Source organism: Paramacrobiotus metropolitanus, unplaced genomic scaffold (genome assembly GCF_019649055.1).
Source record: "Paramacrobiotus metropolitanus isolate TYO unplaced genomic scaffold, Prichtersi_v1.0 Parri_scaffold0000082, whole genome shotgun sequence".
In the NCBI taxonomy this organism is placed as follows: domain Eukaryota; kingdom Metazoa; phylum Tardigrada; class Eutardigrada; order Parachela; family Macrobiotidae; genus Paramacrobiotus; species Paramacrobiotus metropolitanus.
In genome coordinates this window covers 250,757-268,199 of record NW_026570302.1, presented here as the reverse complement: position 1 = coordinate 268,199, position 17,443 = coordinate 250,757, and the positions used below count along the sequence as shown (strand labels likewise).

The 17,443-nt window shown below is 45.8% G+C and overlaps 3 protein-coding genes and 1 non-coding gene across 4 annotated transcripts; 1 reads left to right on the top strand and 3 right to left on the bottom strand.

The window, feature by feature from the left end:
• Window positions 1-8,396: 8,396 nt before the first annotated feature.
• Trnat-cgu (transfer RNA threonine (anticodon CGU)) lies at window positions 8,397-8,468 on the bottom strand. The gene has a single exon. It is a non-coding gene; the product is annotated as a tRNA-Thr (tRNA).
• A 2,395-nt stretch (window positions 8,469-10,863) lies between these two features.
• On the bottom strand, window positions 10,864-12,100 carry LOC129595803 (uncharacterized). Its single transcript, XM_055492912.1, has 2 exons — window positions 11,605-12,100; window positions 10,864-11,141 (listed from the first exon to the last, which is right to left on the bottom strand). The coding sequence occupies exons 1-2, from the start codon at window positions 12,094-12,096 to the stop codon at window positions 10,986-10,988; spliced, it is 648 nt and encodes a 215-aa protein (XP_055348887.1). The 5' UTR covers window positions 12,097-12,100; the 3' UTR covers window positions 10,864-10,985.
• A 7-nt stretch (window positions 12,101-12,107) lies between these two features.
• LOC129595760 (uncharacterized) lies at window positions 12,108-13,406 on the bottom strand. Its single transcript, XM_055492864.1, has 3 exons — window positions 12,667-13,406; window positions 12,176-12,492; window positions 12,108-12,132 (listed from the first exon to the last, which is right to left on the bottom strand). The coding sequence occupies exons 1-3, from the start codon at window positions 13,399-13,401 to the stop codon at window positions 12,108-12,110; spliced, it is 1,077 nt and encodes a 358-aa protein (XP_055348839.1). The 5' UTR covers window positions 13,402-13,406.
• Window positions 13,407-13,864: 458 nt separating this feature from the next.
• LOC129595793 (uncharacterized) lies at window positions 13,865-16,268 on the top strand. Its single transcript, XM_055492904.1, has 3 exons — window positions 13,865-14,820; window positions 14,887-15,744; window positions 15,841-16,268. Exons 1-3 carry the CDS (start codon window positions 14,101-14,103, stop codon window positions 16,015-16,017), a joined length of 1,755 nt encoding a protein of 584 aa, XP_055348879.1. The 5' UTR covers window positions 13,865-14,100; the 3' UTR covers window positions 16,018-16,268.
• Window positions 16,269-17,443: the final 1,175 nt, after the last annotated feature.

Genomic DNA, 17,443 nt, shown 5'->3' with positions numbered 1-17,443 from the left:
CTGTTTCTGCCCCTCCGGGCATCTGGTTGTTCATATATATATCGGCGTTACCGCCGATATTAAAGTTTCATGCGGCAGTCGTTCATCGTTGGTTTTGGTTGTTCTTGGTTGCTTCCCCAACAAAACACTCGCACTCGGCTTCGTGCTTTTGTTGCTTCTACCGTTGCCCGTTTTCGGGCGTCGCGGCCGTTCCGATTCCGCGACAGTTGATTAGTTTCGTGATTACTCGCTATTGTGAAGAGTGGCAAGAACATGTTTATGGTTTCTGTTTGTACTAAACTGATCGCATTGATTACAAGTGGATGCATGCATGTATTCCGAATTCTTGTACCTATGCAGATATTCTCTTGAAAACGACAATAAGGTCAGGCAAAAAATCAGTAGTTAGAGGGCCAGTCAATAAATAAGAACACCAAATGTTATACTTGCACATATTTCCGCTGATACCGGTTTCTCTAGCGTGAAACAGGCTGGCCAAACAGGAAAACAGGCTGCCCTAATCAGTAAAATGGTTTTGCCTTAAAATGGTACCGGGAATAAACGACAGAAATTTAGGGTAGGCTTACTTTTCTTGAATGTGGTACAGATGTACTTAAATCAATCATAGCAGGTAGTGCCACGTACTAACATTCAGAATGGCTGATTGATTTGAAACTTTAATTTACATCACAACGAATGTTTGTTCTTAAGAAAAACATCGTAAGGCATCGACGTCTACAAATATCTATTTAATGCCAGTGTTAGAAAATATAATCAAGATCTCAGCTGTGCATAATATTCAGTTTACATAATTAGATCATATGGTTCAGCAACGATTACACATCAAAAATGTCCCCGATCCCGTAAGCGTTTCATCCCCGGTGAAGAAACCGTTCGTTGTTACGCTATTTTTCCATGCACGCCGCCCACTCAATAAGAAAATGCAGGGCAATGCGCGATAACTTGTTAACTTCCAACTCACTCAACCCATCCACGCACCATTCCTTCCCGCGGTAATTCAACGAAGGGCGCGGGTCAGCTGTCTGCATCGCACACAAAATCTGAAAAAAGTAATGTACCTTGCTATCGTAGCTTTCAAGCAGTAGCACTGACCATGCTCTGTAATACATATCAGATCCTTCGACCGCTACTGATTATCACTGTTTTCACCTTGCAGGTAGCTTGGCTAACCCAAAGACTGCCATTCTGCGGATCAGCAAGCCGTGTCAGGAAGTTGTTCAGTGTACGCAGCTGGCCTTCACTGGGCACCGGCAGCCCGGCTTCCAAAGCTGCCCACATCGTGCTGGCGAAATCGCCTTTTATTTTCAATGGCATCCGGGTAATGCTGATTTCCAACTGGGGAAAATTGTCCGAATAGTCAACCGACAATGTAACGGGGCACTCGATTAACTGGAGCACATCACACGGAAGACGGCAGCACACGGCAAGGAAATCCCGTAAATGCATGTCGTACAAGTTTACAAGTACCTCCCGAGCACCGGTTAATGGTGCGTTAGTGCGGTGTAGCGTGCACCTATACCACGGCATCGTCTCATAATTTTCCGTCACGAATAAGCGGCATGGAAGGCGCACCAGACAGAGCGCAGTCAAGTGGAGGCCTGCGGAGTTCTGCGCCATATATTGTATCATATCGGACACTTTGCAAAAGTCGCTCATCCTACCGCGCCATTGTTTGGCCCCGGCAGTCAGAATGATGCAGCGTGTGGATGGACCAAAACACTTAAAAACAGGGGCTGCCAGAATGAAGTCGTTCAGCTCGTTAGAAGTCGTAATAATGTCAGAAGTAAGCAATGGCGATTGCAAGATGGAATTCCAAGCTGTGCACACCACGCGCAGGGCATTCTGTGTTAGCGTGTCCAGATGTGAAAACACTTCCAGCCATAACTCCACCGGCAGCACACTAATGCCGCCCATAACGCCCTGCTCCGCAGATGATGAGCTTGGTGTTCCCATCATGCAGATTAGGAGTTCAATGATCATAATATGGAACCTTTCAATCTCCTGCAAAAATCGGGAGATTGGAAGTGTCAGGACCACCGAGAAATAATAAAAATAATTAAGAATTCTCACTTACATGTTTTGTCTCGCCGGACCATTTGCCCCAAAATCGACGCTTAATATACCACAGAGACCCGTCCATGACCTCCACGAAATAGATTCCGCATTCATTTAATTCATGACAGTACCACTGGTCGCTGTTCAGCATCCTGCGCAATTCTCTAACCGACACCGTAATCAAATTTTTCGGCAACACCACAGCGCGTCGAACGAAGGAATCTCGGTCAACGCGTTCCACAAAATGACTCAAGTGCGGACCTTCAGGATCTTTACCCTGTCGAGTGTTAACCCGGGTCCAGTTCTTCGGGGTTCGCCGTAGGATACGGGCAACAGGAACGATATCCGTACGACTGAAATCTTCACCCCACTTTACTATGGCCGTATCGTGCCATCCGTGCCTTTTGCCCTGCGTCAGGTTGATCATTTCAGCGGGAAACCACATCCAAGGACTGGAGACAGTCTCACGCATCAACACTTCCACGGGCAAAATTGAAGGTCGTTTGGCGAAGAGATCAATTGCACCATCTTCGTAGAGATGCGTTGTCCTGATCGACACGAACACGTTGCTGCCAAAAGGGAAGAATCGGCGTTGTTCGGTGGGCAAACAAAAACCCACGTAGACACCGTTCGGGCCTAGGTCCACCACGCGTCCGTACTGAACCAGACCGTCATCGTCCACAATATCCACTGTGTTGGATGGATGGATTCCGTTGGGCATAGTTGCGGTCTTGTAGATGCGTGACAGACTGCTACCGACAATCTTGTCAAATAAGCAAGCAGTGGCGCGGCGGGATAAAAACTAAATAGAATGGAGACTAACGAAAACGTGTAATACTGGCAGAGTAAGACGCGTAACACACTAGCGCGTAACACAGGCACGATTCTTCCCTTTTGGCAGCAACGTGTTCGTGTCGATCAGGACAAGGCATCTCTACGAAGATGGTGCAATTGATCTCTGTACACATACATGCATACAACTAAGACGTTTTCGCAATTGCCATTGGCTAGCCCGGCCTACTTTTGCTTACTTGTATAGATGTATGCGTGATTTGTACACATACAAGTAAGAAACGCAATGCAATACTGGCTGTTCGACACTTTACACTTGCTTTGCAATAAGACACTTAAACTACTGTTTCCTGCTAAAACTCTACATACTCTACTAAAACTCTACATAATAAGTAACTAATAACCATTGGATGCGCGGTATGCTCCCATTCAGCACCCACTGAACTGTCTGAACATGTTGAACTGGCTGACGGTGCTGCCAATTGGCAGTCTGAATTTCATCGCAATGGCTAAGTTTTTGTTTGTTTCTAATTGTAAGTGTTTTGTACAAAAATCAAGAGACAGTGGCAAACTGGAATTCTTTCAAAGCTCAACTAAAGATTTTCACATTTGAAATGAAACATTTCAAGTGTGCTCATACGTTTGGTACGAGTATTTGTGCCAAATTGATGCCGTCGTCATCTTTGATAGTTCAGCATCCGCCAAGTCGAGCTGATGCAGCGTAATGAATGTGGTTGCCGTTATAGCAGCGGTGCCGATTAAAAAGCTGACCCGAAGCCCACTAACTGGATCGATTTGAGGTGAATCCGCGGGTTGCGCGCTGCCACACACTTGATCATGTCAAAAATATCCAACATATGATACCGGTTGAACTTCTCATCTCGATCAACCACGATGATACGTTTTGTGGATGCTATCAAACGGGCAAAAATGGATGATAACATGAAATAAACGATCCGATCTACATTCTCTTTCTTGACGTTGCCAATCATAAGGTTCAGATTTATCGTTCCACACTGAGCAAACCGCACGCAGCTTAGTTTGCGTCGGCATGTCCAGTTGGGAAAACACCTTCAACCATAACTCCTTCGGTATTTGCTTGAATTCACTCACAGTATCCAAACCCGAACAGGAAGCAGACACGATATACATGCGAGTCAAATCGTCGCCCCACTGAACTACAGCTGCTTCGTACCATTCGGGCAAAACATAGTGCGCCAGATCGACCATCTCCGCAGGAAACCATGTTCATGGTGAAGTAGATGATTCGCGCATCAGGACATCGACGAGATTACTTTCGGCCCCTTGCTGACCAGTTAGATCGACGATTTCTCTATCCATCCATCTTCATTTTTGGGTCAGGAAAACGTCGCTTCCGTACGAGAAGTGGCATCGTGCGCTGGGATACAGCAGATCGACGAAAAACCCGCTATCAGCGACATCAACAACTCGTCCGTGGCGAACCAAGCCGTTCTGGTCCAGGGCATCGACGCTGGTCGGTTGGAAGATTCCGCAAGACATGTTCTGCGAATTTATGTAATTATGGGAATAAAAACGCACAAGTGAAGTCCGAGTTTTTAGAGTCCAAGTGAAGTCCGAGTTTTAGAGTCCAAGTGAAGTCCAAGTCCAAGTTTTAGTAGTCCAAGTCCGAGCTTGAGCGCGGGCCCTCACATCGGTAGAAAGTTGAAACTGTCAGCTTAACACGACAAACAACTGGTTGTGTTTGCGTGCTTGTGATTTGTCCGCCATTTTATCGTCAATCTAATGCGCATTCTAAGTTTCTAACTAGTATTGCGGACTCTTAAACTCTGACTTTATGACTTAGACTTAGATTTAGGCGTTTCTCCTGTCTTCTTACGTTTCTTCATGTTTTCTTAGGTTTCTCAGGTTTCTTAGCTTTCTTAGGCTTTTTCGGTTTCTTAGGTGTTCATAGGTTTCTTAGGTTTCTCAGGTTTCTTAGGTTTCTGAGACTTCTTTGGTTTTCTTAGGTTTCTGAGGTTTGTTGGGTGTTCTGAGGTTTCTGAGGTTACTAACATTTCTTAGGCTATCTAGGTATTCTTTGGTATTCTGAAACGCCTAAGAAACATAAGAAACATAAGAAACGCCTAATTCCAAGTCTAAGTCATAAAGTCCAAGTTGTAGAGTCCAAGTGAAGTCGGAGTATGAGAGTCCAAATGAAGTCGGAGTTTTAGAGTTCAAATGAAGTCCAAGTTTTAGAGTCCAAGTGAAGTCCAAGTTTTAGTAGTCCAAGTCCGAGCGTGAGCGCGGGCCCGATGTGAGCGTTCACTCGCACTCTGTCAGTCTGTCTGGTCCAATGTCTCGCTGGCTGTTCTCTTTGGCTGGCATCAGTCTAATGTACGTACTGTGAAGAGCCAGCAAAAGCTGCAAAACCCATGTACGGTACAACTTTCCACAAGCTACACCAACTCACGCTTCGAGGTTGGAGACACTGGCAGAGCCGATCAGGTTCAGTGGAGTACCGGAGTACAGTGTACCATAAATTAAGACTATTGAAATACCGTTGATTTATCGCTTTGTAGTACCTAGTACGCTTGCTGTTCTTGCCTTCTCACTAGTGCATCTTTATTATCGCAGGTGATTTACGCTGTCGCCATGTCTTGCGGAATCTACCAACCAAGCAGCGTCGATGTCCTGGACCCCTGCGGACTGGTACGCCATGGACGCGTGGTAGATGTGTCTCATGACGGGTTCTTCGTTGACTTTCTCTGCCCCAGCCAACGACGCCAGTTCTTTCCATATGGTAGCGACGTTTTTCTTACAGAAGGGTCAAGGTGGTTATGCAAAGAAGACACCACCCTAACATTTAATACAGTCGGCGAAATTGTCCCCGTGGAGGTCCTGATGCGCGAAACACCCACTTCACCGTGGACGTGGTTTCCTGGGGAAATGATCGGCCTTGCAAGTGATCGATTATTGCCTGACTCGTGTAATATAGCTGTAATCCATTGGGGGACTGATTTAACTCGCGCTGATATCGTCCCGATCGAACGAATCCGCTGGAGAGTGCCGAGTAGTTGGTGGAGAGCTGTTGAACTGTCGCCTTTGCCAGAGTTTCCTTGGTTAAGTCCTGTGGATGAGCCCTGTCGGCGGGGCAGCCTGCCGCAGCGGGTTACTGAAGGCACGTTCAAAAAGTACACCGTGCCATTCGCGAAAGAATTTTGTCACATTTCTGCGTTGGAATTACGTCGATTGTTGAGTGGCGGTTGGGGTTTGGATGTGTTGAGCGACTGGCCGATTTCGTTGGTGGATAGCGAGGGTGAATATTTGCGGTACATCGAGTGCAGCCATCAACCCGTCTGTGATCATGAATCGTTAAGAGGAATACAAAGGCAAGAATATCGAATGCACTGCATCTGTTTTGAGTGAAACCGAATTACCCTCCAGATAGCTCTCAGTTATAATAATTCAGACTAATTCTTAAAATAACCTGAGTAATCTTTTTGCAGTACAGATATTGCTGCCGTTAACATATTTCACTGTTTCTCTTAAAAGGTTGCAGCATCTGAAAGACAAAAACCGACTTAAATCTTTGAGTATAATATTCCGCAAAATTATGAAAGAAATACTCTTGCCCGGATCAACCTTGTGTCTTGCATTGATAAATCTCTACAAGACAACAAATAAAATAAACCTTAAGAATTATCTGTCATATCTACTGATATATCTGACAAATGGTTGGGCGAATTTAAATTATAACCGGGCACTATTCGGGAGGTAACTCGATTTCACTCAAACAGGTGGTGCACTCCACCTGTTTGAGTGAATCCAGTCCCCGCCCCCTAAATTTCCCTCCCGATGGACGTGTTTCCTGCTGTTAATTAACTTAATAACTGCTGTTACAGCTGCTGCTGTAACTTGCATTTTCTCACATACTTATTTCTGGCTGCTGAAGATTCGCAGATTTTTATTTCGGCTGGGTGCGAATCTGCCACGAATTATGGCCATGCACTCTGCATCTGTCTGGATTGGGATAGCGCGGGTGATTTCAAGTGGTTGCCTATGGAGTTATGGTTGGAAGTGTTCTCCCAGCTCGATACGCTGACGCAGACCATGCTGCGTCTCGTCTGCACAGCGTGGGACGACACCATGGACTCGCTTATGCTGACGTCCAATCTTATAATTAAACTTTCCGGGAATAACAACCTGGAAAATCAGATCGCATCGTAGCATCAATCTGTGCCCTGCTGACGGCATCCACGAAACGCATCATCGTGGTTAAGCGATGCGACAAATATGGGAGTTACGATAATTTCTATGCCATAAAGGTGTTGGACATGATTCAGTATGTAACAGCTCGCAAACCATTCATCCAGATATCGTCGATCAATTTCGTGTGGTTCCGCTTCAACTTACAAATCGGTTCCTACTGTTTCACTGACGAGCATCAGTGTAAGCTGCACCAGGTCAACCCGGAATTTCTGGTCAGCCACGGCGATCGTTTCAAAGTCTATCTGGATGATTTTGCCGACCGATGCCGTAGTCTTCCGTGCGCTGCGCTTCGGCTAACCTACTCGTCGGTGTTTCTGGACACTGGTCACGGAGACTTCGAAGAATGTCATCGTAAGGATCGTCCTGTTCGCATCACCACGCCGCTGCTAGCGCTAAATGACAGCTTCGAAAGTCGAATGTGGGCTGCCTTCGAGTTCAGTTTGCCTGCACCAAGCGACGAGCAACTGGGAATGGTGTCCGAATGGTTCGCTGCACTAACCGGCGAAGAGCGTATCAGAATGGTTTGCAAGGTCGGTGAAACCGTGTATAAGCGTGCTGGTGTAGACTGCCAGGATACCGCAGCTGTAGCCAGGTTCAATGAGTCCATTTAATATTAATTTTAGCGTTTTGCAGGTTTTATGTGAGACGCACACGATTGATCCTCGTCCCTGGTTGCATTATCGCGGGAAGAAATGGTGCCTCGATAGTTTAAAAGGGATCGACTTGAGCAAGCTGTCCGGCGTGGCGATGTATTTTCTCATGGATCTGGTGGATTCAGCTATTGTGAGGGACGCAAATAATACAGAGTGAATGCCTATGGTGTTTCAGCGTTGGTAGAGAAACTGGTCCGACCTATCCGTCCGGTCTGGCTATGACAAATAAAGTGGTTTTATTGATTCCCCAGCGCTTGTTTTCTCACGTATGGTACACAATCCAGCATACTGTAGTGTTATGAGTATTTGACATTTCTGTCATTTTTTTAAAAATCAAAGCTAGAGTTTGTTTAGTTTATCCCGTAATGTTGAGTAGCTCTTTTGTTTCCCAGGCTGTATGATCAGTGAACTTATGATTTGTTGTTTGTGTTTTGGGCTGCAGCTGTTTGAGCATAACGCACATAATCCTGCCGAAGACAAAATAAAATGATGGTCGAATCGAATTTTCGAGGGGAAAAACGTGAACAGACTCACGCTGCCAAGTTCATTTGTTCAGCAAAGCCATTAGAAATCAGATACGTACGTAGATCAGATCAGCCTGCGCGGATGTACCGTACACTAATCAAATTGTTATTGAAATTTAAACGCTAAAAAAACAAAAAAACTAGCCCCATCTGGGAATTGAACCCAGGACCCTTAGTTTACGAGACTAATGCTCTACCACTGAGCCAATGGGGCCAATATATCGCCTCCAAGTGGAATCGGCATAGGCAGGGCCCAAACAGCTGTTTGGGCGTAACCACATTATACTGCCGAAGACAACATGAAATAATAGTCGTATCGGATTTTCGAGGGGAAAAACATGAACACCAGTGGGCTGTGCAACGCCAAACAGCTTCAGACGCAAATGAGACTTTGACGTTGCTATTTTATAAATAAAAAAAGGTGAGAAAATTCAAAAATGAATTTAACATGCACAATTTTATTTAGGATAAAAGTAAGTAATCATATAAATGATGTCTGAAGTTCTGTACTCTGTATCTAACCCGAAAAAATTTTTATCGTGCATAATACAAAAATTTGCACTGAAGCTTATAAGGAAGGAAGTAGACTGTGTGTGCGCTCTCAGAATTGCTGAATGTACGAGGGTTGTTAGCTATGTTCTGTCGCCTATTTTTTATTTAATCTCCAATCCACACAAATCATTTGATCTTTTCAAAGTATTCACCTGCCACCTCAATACACTTTCTACATCTAGATATCCATTCAGTAAACATTGCCTTAAAAAAGTTACGATCAAGAGAACCGATGGCGTCCTGAAGGTTTCGTTCGAGTTCTTCGTTATTTTCGAACTTTTGTCCTCGCAGTAATTTCTTCAGTTTCGGGAAAATCTTGAAATCGTGGGGGGCCAAGTCAGGAGAATATGCAGGGTGAGGAAGGATTCGCACACCCGATTCGGTCAAAAAATTTTTTGTATAATTAGCAGTGTGGGGACGCGCGTTGTCGTGGTGATAAATTATACCGGTCAATCCTTTAGTGGGGCGTTTTTCTCGCAACTTTTCAAAGAAAGGTTCCAGGACGTTATTACAGTACCATGCAGCGTTCACCGTACTTTTAGCTGCCAAGGACTGTTTATGAATTATCCCGCTTTTACCGGATACCATCGCGTACATAACCTTGCGGACACTGAGAGAACGCTTCACTGTGGTGGGTCTCGCGCTGCCTTTTGACATCCGTACCATGTTTTGTTGCTTCCTTTTGGGATCGTAGTACGCGAACCAGGATTCATCCTCGGTGTAGATTTCGGAATGACGTTTGGTCGAAAGAACTTTCAGTATTTCTTTGGCTAATTTCACGCGAGAATGTTTCTGACCAGAAGTGAGGAGATGTGGGACCCATCGGGACACTACTTTCCGTAGCTGAAGATCCGAACGCAAAATTGCATCCACAACTGGAGCGCTAATCCCCACTTCCTGAACTATCTCCCTTACCGTTATATGAGGATCTTTCTCAATCAGGAGCTTTACAGCGGCGATCGTTTCCGGGGTTCTCGCTGAGACTGGCCGTCCCGATCTGCAGTCGTCGTCCAAATCAAATTTCTCCGCACGAAACCTCCAGAACCAGCGCTCAATCGTACGCAAAGAAGGGCACTGATTCCCGAATAAAACCACCATTTCCGAATGGCACTGGATAGCGCTCATCTTTTTTAAAAAATTTGCGAACATGACAGCGCGAAAATCGCGCTTCGACATTGACGCCATTTTAAATTAGGAATTAAAAATTCGGAACACTGACTCCTGCTATGAGTCATGCTGACTGCCACCGAGAGGGGGCACTGGGTCGGCCATTAGCCCACTATTACAGTTATGATATGCTCTACTTTTAAAAAATAATTTCATATTTTTAGTTTCATAACTAATATACGCACGACAGAACATAGCTAACAACCCTCGTACTCGTTTAGTGATGATAGGTCACTTGGTTAAGCTTCCTTCGAAGTTATCGTATTGGAAGCACCTGCTGAAAATTTCCTTCGACTGGTCACTGGATTAAAAAATTTAACCACGGATTCTGTTACCCTGCAGTAGAGAGCGGAGGCAGCTTTGCAGAATTATTTGAGTTGTAGTCGTAACTACCACTGCAGTCCATCCCGTAATTATAAGGACTGAAACTTACAATAAACAAAGCAGGAATAGCTTACTTATAATAAGTTCATAGTTTTAAACATCACCTAAATGTTGCAAACAATAGCTAAATAATGATAAAAGATCAGTCGCATTTATTTAAGGAGCTTATTCAAAATTTATTTCTTAACACGAGTTAAACGACTTCGGAGACTGGCAAAGGAATCAGCCATCTATACGGATGTATGGCAGTATCCGGATAAGTACGGTATAATAAGGTTCTAGTAAAACCATATAACAAAACTGTAAAAAAGTTCAGCTAAGCTTCACATGCGCAAATAACCAACCCTGCGTTGCCGTCCAGATTGCTTTTTCCCTTTATGGATGATCCATACGCTACATTCAATTCTTCTGCTGGTATAATAATATGTATCAAAGATTTAGTAAACCGTACAGCTCTGACAAAAGATTTTAATACCTGTGCATCACGCTTAGCGGTTCAAATCATTACCCGCAAAAGAAGTACGATTGGAATGGAAGTTTGTCAACTACAAAAGCAGTTGATCATGCAGATACAACAACAAACTCAAGACCGCTCAAAACGTTGCAACCGCTGTTAAGCACATCATTCTCATTCTCCAGCAGAGTTCGCCAGTAGGATAAGAAAACGCAGCGTAATACGGGACAGCTTGTCCAACTGCAGATCCTGCAAGCCCTCCACGCACCATTTTCTCCCAGGGTAGTGGGACTGCGGCCGCGGATCCGGTGACTGCGCTGCACACAGTACCTGCAAAATGTATCGTAGTACGCAAAACAGAGGGTTTACGTCAATCAAAACGGACAAGTTTAAACGCGGGCGGTTGTTCCTTACAGTCCGATCATGAAGGGCCTTGGCTGGCTTGGCAGACCATTTCATACAAAATTCGAAGAGGGTCGGTTTACAATAAGACTTTTGGTACACCTCCGTGAACTTAAACTTTTGGCTATTTGTTACACCGATAACTCCGCTACCGGATGTTGCGCACACAGGCGGTTTTCACGCCAGTGTATATAAATCATTTGGATATAGACTGTCATAAAGCAATGCAAAAAAGCGTTTGGGAGTGCGCGAAAGCCAAAGTTTTAGCACATGTACCCGAATATGGTACCCTGTGCCGGCACACTTCCCTTAAGATAATCAGAAAACGGATCTGTAGTTACCCTCTGTACGTATAATTATAAAAATTGCCCTTGGACTAAAACCGTCTCACCTTGCACACTGTCCTGTCCCAAGCTAATCCGGCTGCCGATGAAGCATTCTTCCCCGCGGCCACCCACACCAAGAACTCGGACAAGGTTACCAGCTGCGCGTCGTCGACTCGCGGCAAACCCAGCTCCAGCATATCCCACATTGCGCACTCCAGGTCTTTGTCATAGACCATCAGCAGGGCAGCCGGAATGCGCAGAAGCAATTTCCGCATGAGTCGATCTGGCATTGCGTTGATGAACACGTCGATAGTGCCGCAGATCAACCGTACCGAATCGCAGCAAAGTTGCCGAAAGAGTGCAACGAAATCCCGGAAATGACCGTCGTTGTAGTGACGATACGCTTCGGGTAGTGCATTGCTCGCAGCACCCTCCGCAGGAGGATGCAGGCCACAGTCGTCCTCCCCATGAACTGCATACATCACGTTAACCGGAACAGACAAGCGGACACCCACAAGGTACACCGTGGTCAATCCAATCCCGTGTTTATTCTCCATTATATAGCGGATCATGTCCGACAGCTTAAATAGTTCCTGCACATTGATTTGTTTCCACCAGTCAGCCACGATAAAGCGCTGTGTCTTGGCAGACAGACATTTGTAGACAGGCGCCGTCAGATGATATTCAAGCCGTTCGGGATGATCGACGCTTTCACAGCTGGTAATAAGAAGGGTTGCAGTCAACAGCGGTGATTGCAGGATATAGTCCCAGGTGAGACAGACAGCGCGCAGTTTTGTCTGCGTCATCGTGTTCACATGGGAAAACACTTCCAGCAGTAACTCCGGCGGCAGCAAAGGGAAAACGTCCCTAACTTCTGTAGTGTTGATCAAGGGTGTCCCGATAATGCGCGGAAGACGTTCGATGAACTGGTTGTGAAATTTCCGGATAGTTTCCTAGAAAACGTTCCATTTTTAAGCAACACAGTACGAGTACCTGAGTGGCCGTATTTCATCGATTATCGAAACTAATGTTTCAGAGCAACTACATATGGATATGGTCACCCTTTAGAAAAACAGTTTTTGAAGGGGCTCATTGATTATTTAATACAATAAGAAAGCCGAATTTACCGGGAATTCTGGATGAAACGTCCCATCCATCTGTTCATACCACTGGTGGGCAAAACTTCGCTCCAAATAATATGAACACCCATTTCTGACTTCCACGAAGGTAATGGGCCGATAATTCACCACATCGTCATTAGAATGCCACAATCTACGTAGCTCATTCACTGACATCCAGGCAACGTTGTCTGGCAGTTTCACGCTGCGCTTAACAAACGTCCACTTACCAACACGCTGAGCGGCGATCTGCAGCTCATTCGGCATTACCTCCGAACGTCGTCGTTTGGCACTGGCCCACCGCGCAACGGGCATGGGCAAACGAATACGCTCAACAGGAACGACATCCGACTGCATCACACCATGAATGCAGGTGTCCCACCGGACTACAACGACGTGATAGTGTCGGTGCGGTCCGTCAGCAATGCGCGGCGGATGAACAATCTCAGCAGGGAACCACGTCCACGGACCGGAGGGACTCTCCCGCATCAGCACTTCCACACGAGCGGGGGAAGGTGCCTGTGACGCGGCCCAAGCATCGGCCACAATGTCCTGGCGAAAAACCCGTCGAATGTCCGACGGGAAAACGCTGCTGTCGAAAGGGAAGAAACGGCGTCGCCTGCTGGGACAGAGAAAGTCGACAAAGAACCCGTTGTCCGTGACATCCACCACGCGCCCATAACGAACCAGGCCGTCAGCCCCCACGATATCAATACTGTTTGGCCGGTAGAGATTGCCAGCCATGGCTGTTGTTACGAAACAAGAAATATATATAGTGCACAACAGAGCAGCACAGATGCCAGAAGATCTGACGATGGTATTCCTGTAATCCTGTTTTCGGAAGTTAACGTTCCACACTACAAATTTCTCCAAGTAACCGCACTAAACTCTAAGGAGGCGTGAAAATATATAACGCAAAAACAGGGTCTGCAAGGAAAAGGAGTACTGAAACTTCAAAAGTAATATTAACTGTCACAGTCTCCGTATGAAAATCAAAGCAGATGGAGTGTCGTAAACACTACCTGGGCGGTTGAGCTGACGACATGGACTTCCGTATTCCGTACAGTATTATTGTGCACAGCGCAAAGTGCGCAGCGAGGTGTCATTTTCCTTTTTCTATCACCACTTAAAAATCACCGATTTAATTAAGATCACCCCTTTTTGATCATCTTATTAATCACTAGTTCACTACTTATTAATCACCATTCATAACTCACCACTTCGCGTATTTTTAATTTTTGCGCATTTTTAATTTTGCGCATTTTGTACGCCATATAGGTTGAGTACTACTTACTTTAACCACGTTAGCGTTCTAGCAAATATACCGTAATCCGCGCTTAATACAAAACATGGTGTTCTTTTCCTCGGAGACCTTGTCGATTTCGCTGTTCTCGCATTCCCTGTAGTGCACTTTTGTTATCGCAGCCAACCTGCGCTGTCGTCATGTCTTGCGGAATCTACCAACCAAGCAGCGTCGATGTCCTGGACCCCTGCGGACTGGTACGCCATGGACGCGTGGTAGATGTGTCTCATCACGGGTTCTTCGTGGACTTTCTCTGCCCCAGCCAACGACGCCAGTTCTTTCCATATGGCAGCGACGTTTTTCTTACAGAAGGGTCAAGGTGGTTATGCAAAGAAGACACCACCCTAACATTTAATACAGTCGGCGAAATTGTCCCTGTGGAGGTCCTGATGCGCGAAACACCCACTTCACCATGGACGTGGTTTCCTGGGGAAATGATCGGCCTTGCAAGTGATCGATTATTGCCTGACTCGTGTAATATAGCTGTAATCCATTGGGGGACTGATTTAACTCGCGCTGATATCGTCCCAATCGAGCGAATTCGCTGGAGAGTGCCGAGTGGCTGGTGGACAGCTGTGGAATTGTCGCCTTTACCAGAAATTCCTTGGTTTGGCACCGTGGATGATCCCAGTCGCCGGGGCAGTCTGCCGCAGCGCGTTACTGAAGGCACGTTCAAAAAGTACACCGTGCCGTTCCCGAAAGAATTTTGTCACTTCTCTGGGGTGGAATTACGTCGCTTGTTGAGTGGTGGTTGGGGTTTGGACGTGTTGAGCGACTGGCCGATTTCGTTGGTGGATATCGAGGGTGAACGTTTGCGGTACATCGAGTGCATGCATCAGCCTGTCTGTGATCACGAATCGGTAAGAAGAATACCGGTACAAGTGATGGTTTATTTGTAGCCTACGTGTTTTGGCATATCTTTGCAGAAGATTCGCGAATTTTTATTTCGGTTGGGTACAAACCTACCACGAAATATTCCATGGAATTTTGCATCCTCTTTGGATTTGGATGACGCGAATGATTTCAAGTGGATGCCTATGGAGTTATGGTTGGAAGCGTTCTCCCAGCTGGATACACTGACGCAGACCATGCTGCGTGCCGTCTGCTCGGCGTGGAACGACACCATGGACTCGCTTAAGCTGGCGTCCAACCTTATAATTAAACTCTCCGAGAACAACAACCTGGAAAACTACGATCTGATCGTTTACTCCATGATAGCCCCTATCTTTGCTCGGTTGACGACATCCACAAAACGCATCATTGTGGTTAATCGATGGGAGTGTTACGGGAGCGGTGATAATTTTGATGCTTTAAAGGTGCTGGACATGATTCACTATGTGGCAGCCCGCAATCCGCTCATCCAGCTGGCGTCAGTGAATTTCGTGCGCTTTCGTCTGGACCTGCAGGTTGCTGGGTACTGTCATACTGACCAGTGTAAACTGCATCAGATCAACCCTGCAGACATCGTTCTCTACGGCGATCGTTTCGAAGTCTACCTTGATGATTTTGTCGACCGATGCCGAAGTCTTCCATGCGCTGCACTGCGGCTAACCAACTCGTCCGTGTTTCTGGACACTGGTCACGAAGACTTCGGAGAATGTCATAGTAAGGATCGTCTTGTTCGCATCACCACGCCGCTGCTGGCGCTCGATGTCAACTTCGAAAGTTTAATGTGGGAAGCCTTTGAGTTCAGTTTGGCGGTACCAAACAACGACCAACTGGGAATGGTGTCTGAATGGTTCGCTGCATTAACCGGCGAAGAAAGTATAAAAATGGTTTGCAAGGTCGGTGAACAGCGCGCTGATGTTGGCAGCTGAGTAAACCATGGCCGTAGCCAGGCCAATAAATCCTTGTCATAAATATAATTAACGTTTCTGCAGGTTTTATGTGAGACGCACACGATTGATCCTCGGCCCTGGTTGCATTATCGCGGGAAGAAATGGTGCCTTGACGGTTTGAAAGGGATCGACTTGACGAAGCTGTCCGGGATAGCGATGTACTTTCTCATCGATCGGGTAAAGCCACCTACTGTGTGTGGCGTAAATGATACGGAGTGAGTGCCTAGTGACTGCCTACGATGTGTCAGCGGCGTCGAAGAACCTGCTCCCATCCACTCGTCTGGACTGGCTATGACAGATTAATGATTTTATTAATTCGCCAGCGCTTGCTTTTTCGCGTGTGGTACACGATCCACCATGCACTGTTAAGCCTATGAGTTTTGACCTTTCTGTTGTGTTTGTTTTTAAAATTAAAGCATTTTGTCTGGTTTATCCCGTAATGTAAAGAAGCTCTTTTGTTCCCAGGCTGATTGGTCGGTGTATGAGGTGTTGTGCTTACGATTGTTTTTGAACTTGTAAGAAATCGGGAGTTTAGGTTAACAATATGGAGACTTAAAATTGTCATTGCGGATTACGGAATGCCCTTTGATATGGGTACAATTCGGTACAACCTTAAAATTGATTGACAGCAATTATTTCAACGTACACTAGTACCACCGTCACGGACGGTATGCTTAGTGACGCTTCTAAATACCGATTCGTGCCGAAATATGTCTGTACCGACAAAGTGACCTTTGCAACTGGTTATGCCTGCAGTAGAAGGCAATGTTGAAAACAAGTTTGACAAATGTTGTAATCGTATCTGTAACAAGAAGCGTTAACTGTCGTACCGGTACAGCAAAAATTAAAAAGTACAAAGAACAAGCTTCCGGGGAAATTGTCATAAAAATGCAATATGATGACAGCAATTTATTCCCACGGTAAATGTGCATTTGAAACGGCTTTTTTCAGTGATAAATTTGGACGTAACAATTTTCACGGTGATAAAGGCAACATAAGGTCAAGTTGAAAAGGGCAAACTGAAACGGTTAACGGCGGCAAAAGGCTCTACAAAGCTGGCCGACCCAGCCAGCAGTTTGAAGTATATTGTGCTGTTAGGCTACATCGTACAGGCAGGCTGAGGCAGCCCAACATGCCCACTGTTCTATATATGTAAAGACAAAAGTTCCAATGACCCGCTTACGGCTTGGTCGTACATTCGGCTTTCACTTATAGGACTTTCGATGTATAGATGACAAGCGCAGCATACAACATTGCAAAGCAGGTGGTCCATATTAGCGGTGCTACGCTGCGTGACCCTGTTGTCCTTTTTCACGTCTACTTTGATCGTTAGTTTTTATTGCATTGTGCTACTTCTTCATAAACTAATAAAATTACGTTTATTAAGCTCTCGCAAATCCTCCGTTATGTCCAGCGGAATCCACCGAGCAAACAGTGTGGATGTTGTCAGCTGCGATGGTCTGGTTCGGTATGGACACGTGGTGGACCTAACTATCAGAGGATTCTTCGTGGACCTCCATTGTTCCACTGCACGACGTCAGTTCATCCCGTTACTAAGGCTTGGTCGCGATGTTTTCTTTGCAACGAGAGCAGCGGATTCTCGCATAAAGAGTGCAGTAGATTTGAATGCTGAACAGAAGACGAC

Bases quoted from the DNA above. Each gene is read 5' to 3' on its own strand.
- LOC129595760 (XM_055492864.1), bottom strand. From the start codon at position 13,401: ATGGCTGGCAATCTCTACCGGCCAAACAGTATTGATATCGTGGGGGCT. The intron at 12,493-12,666 runs GTAAATTCGGCT...AACGTTTTCTAG, and splicing joins CGTTTCATCCAGAATTCCCG to GAAACTATCCGGAAATTTCA. The intron at 12,133-12,175 runs GCGCTTTATCGT...ATCAATGTGCAG, and splicing joins TGTCTGTCTGCCAAGACACA to GAACTATTTAAGCTGTCGGA.
- LOC129595803 (XM_055492912.1), bottom strand. From the start codon at position 12,096: ATGGAGAATAAACACGGGATTGGATTGACCACGGTGTACCTTGTGGGT. The intron at 11,142-11,604 runs GTGAGACGGTTT...TACATTTTGCAG, and splicing joins GGGACAGGACAGTGTGCAAG to GTACTGTGTGCAGCGCAGTC.
- LOC129595793 (XM_055492904.1), top strand. From the start codon at position 14,101: ATGTCTTGCGGAATCTACCAACCAAGCAGCGTCGATGTCCTGGACCCC. The intron at 14,821-14,886 runs GTAAGAAGAATA...ATATCTTTGCAG, and splicing joins CTGTCTGTGATCACGAATCG to AAGATTCGCGAATTTTTATT. The intron at 15,745-15,840 runs GTCGGTGAACAG...ACGTTTCTGCAG, and splicing joins GTATAAAAATGGTTTGCAAG to GTTTTATGTGAGACGCACAC.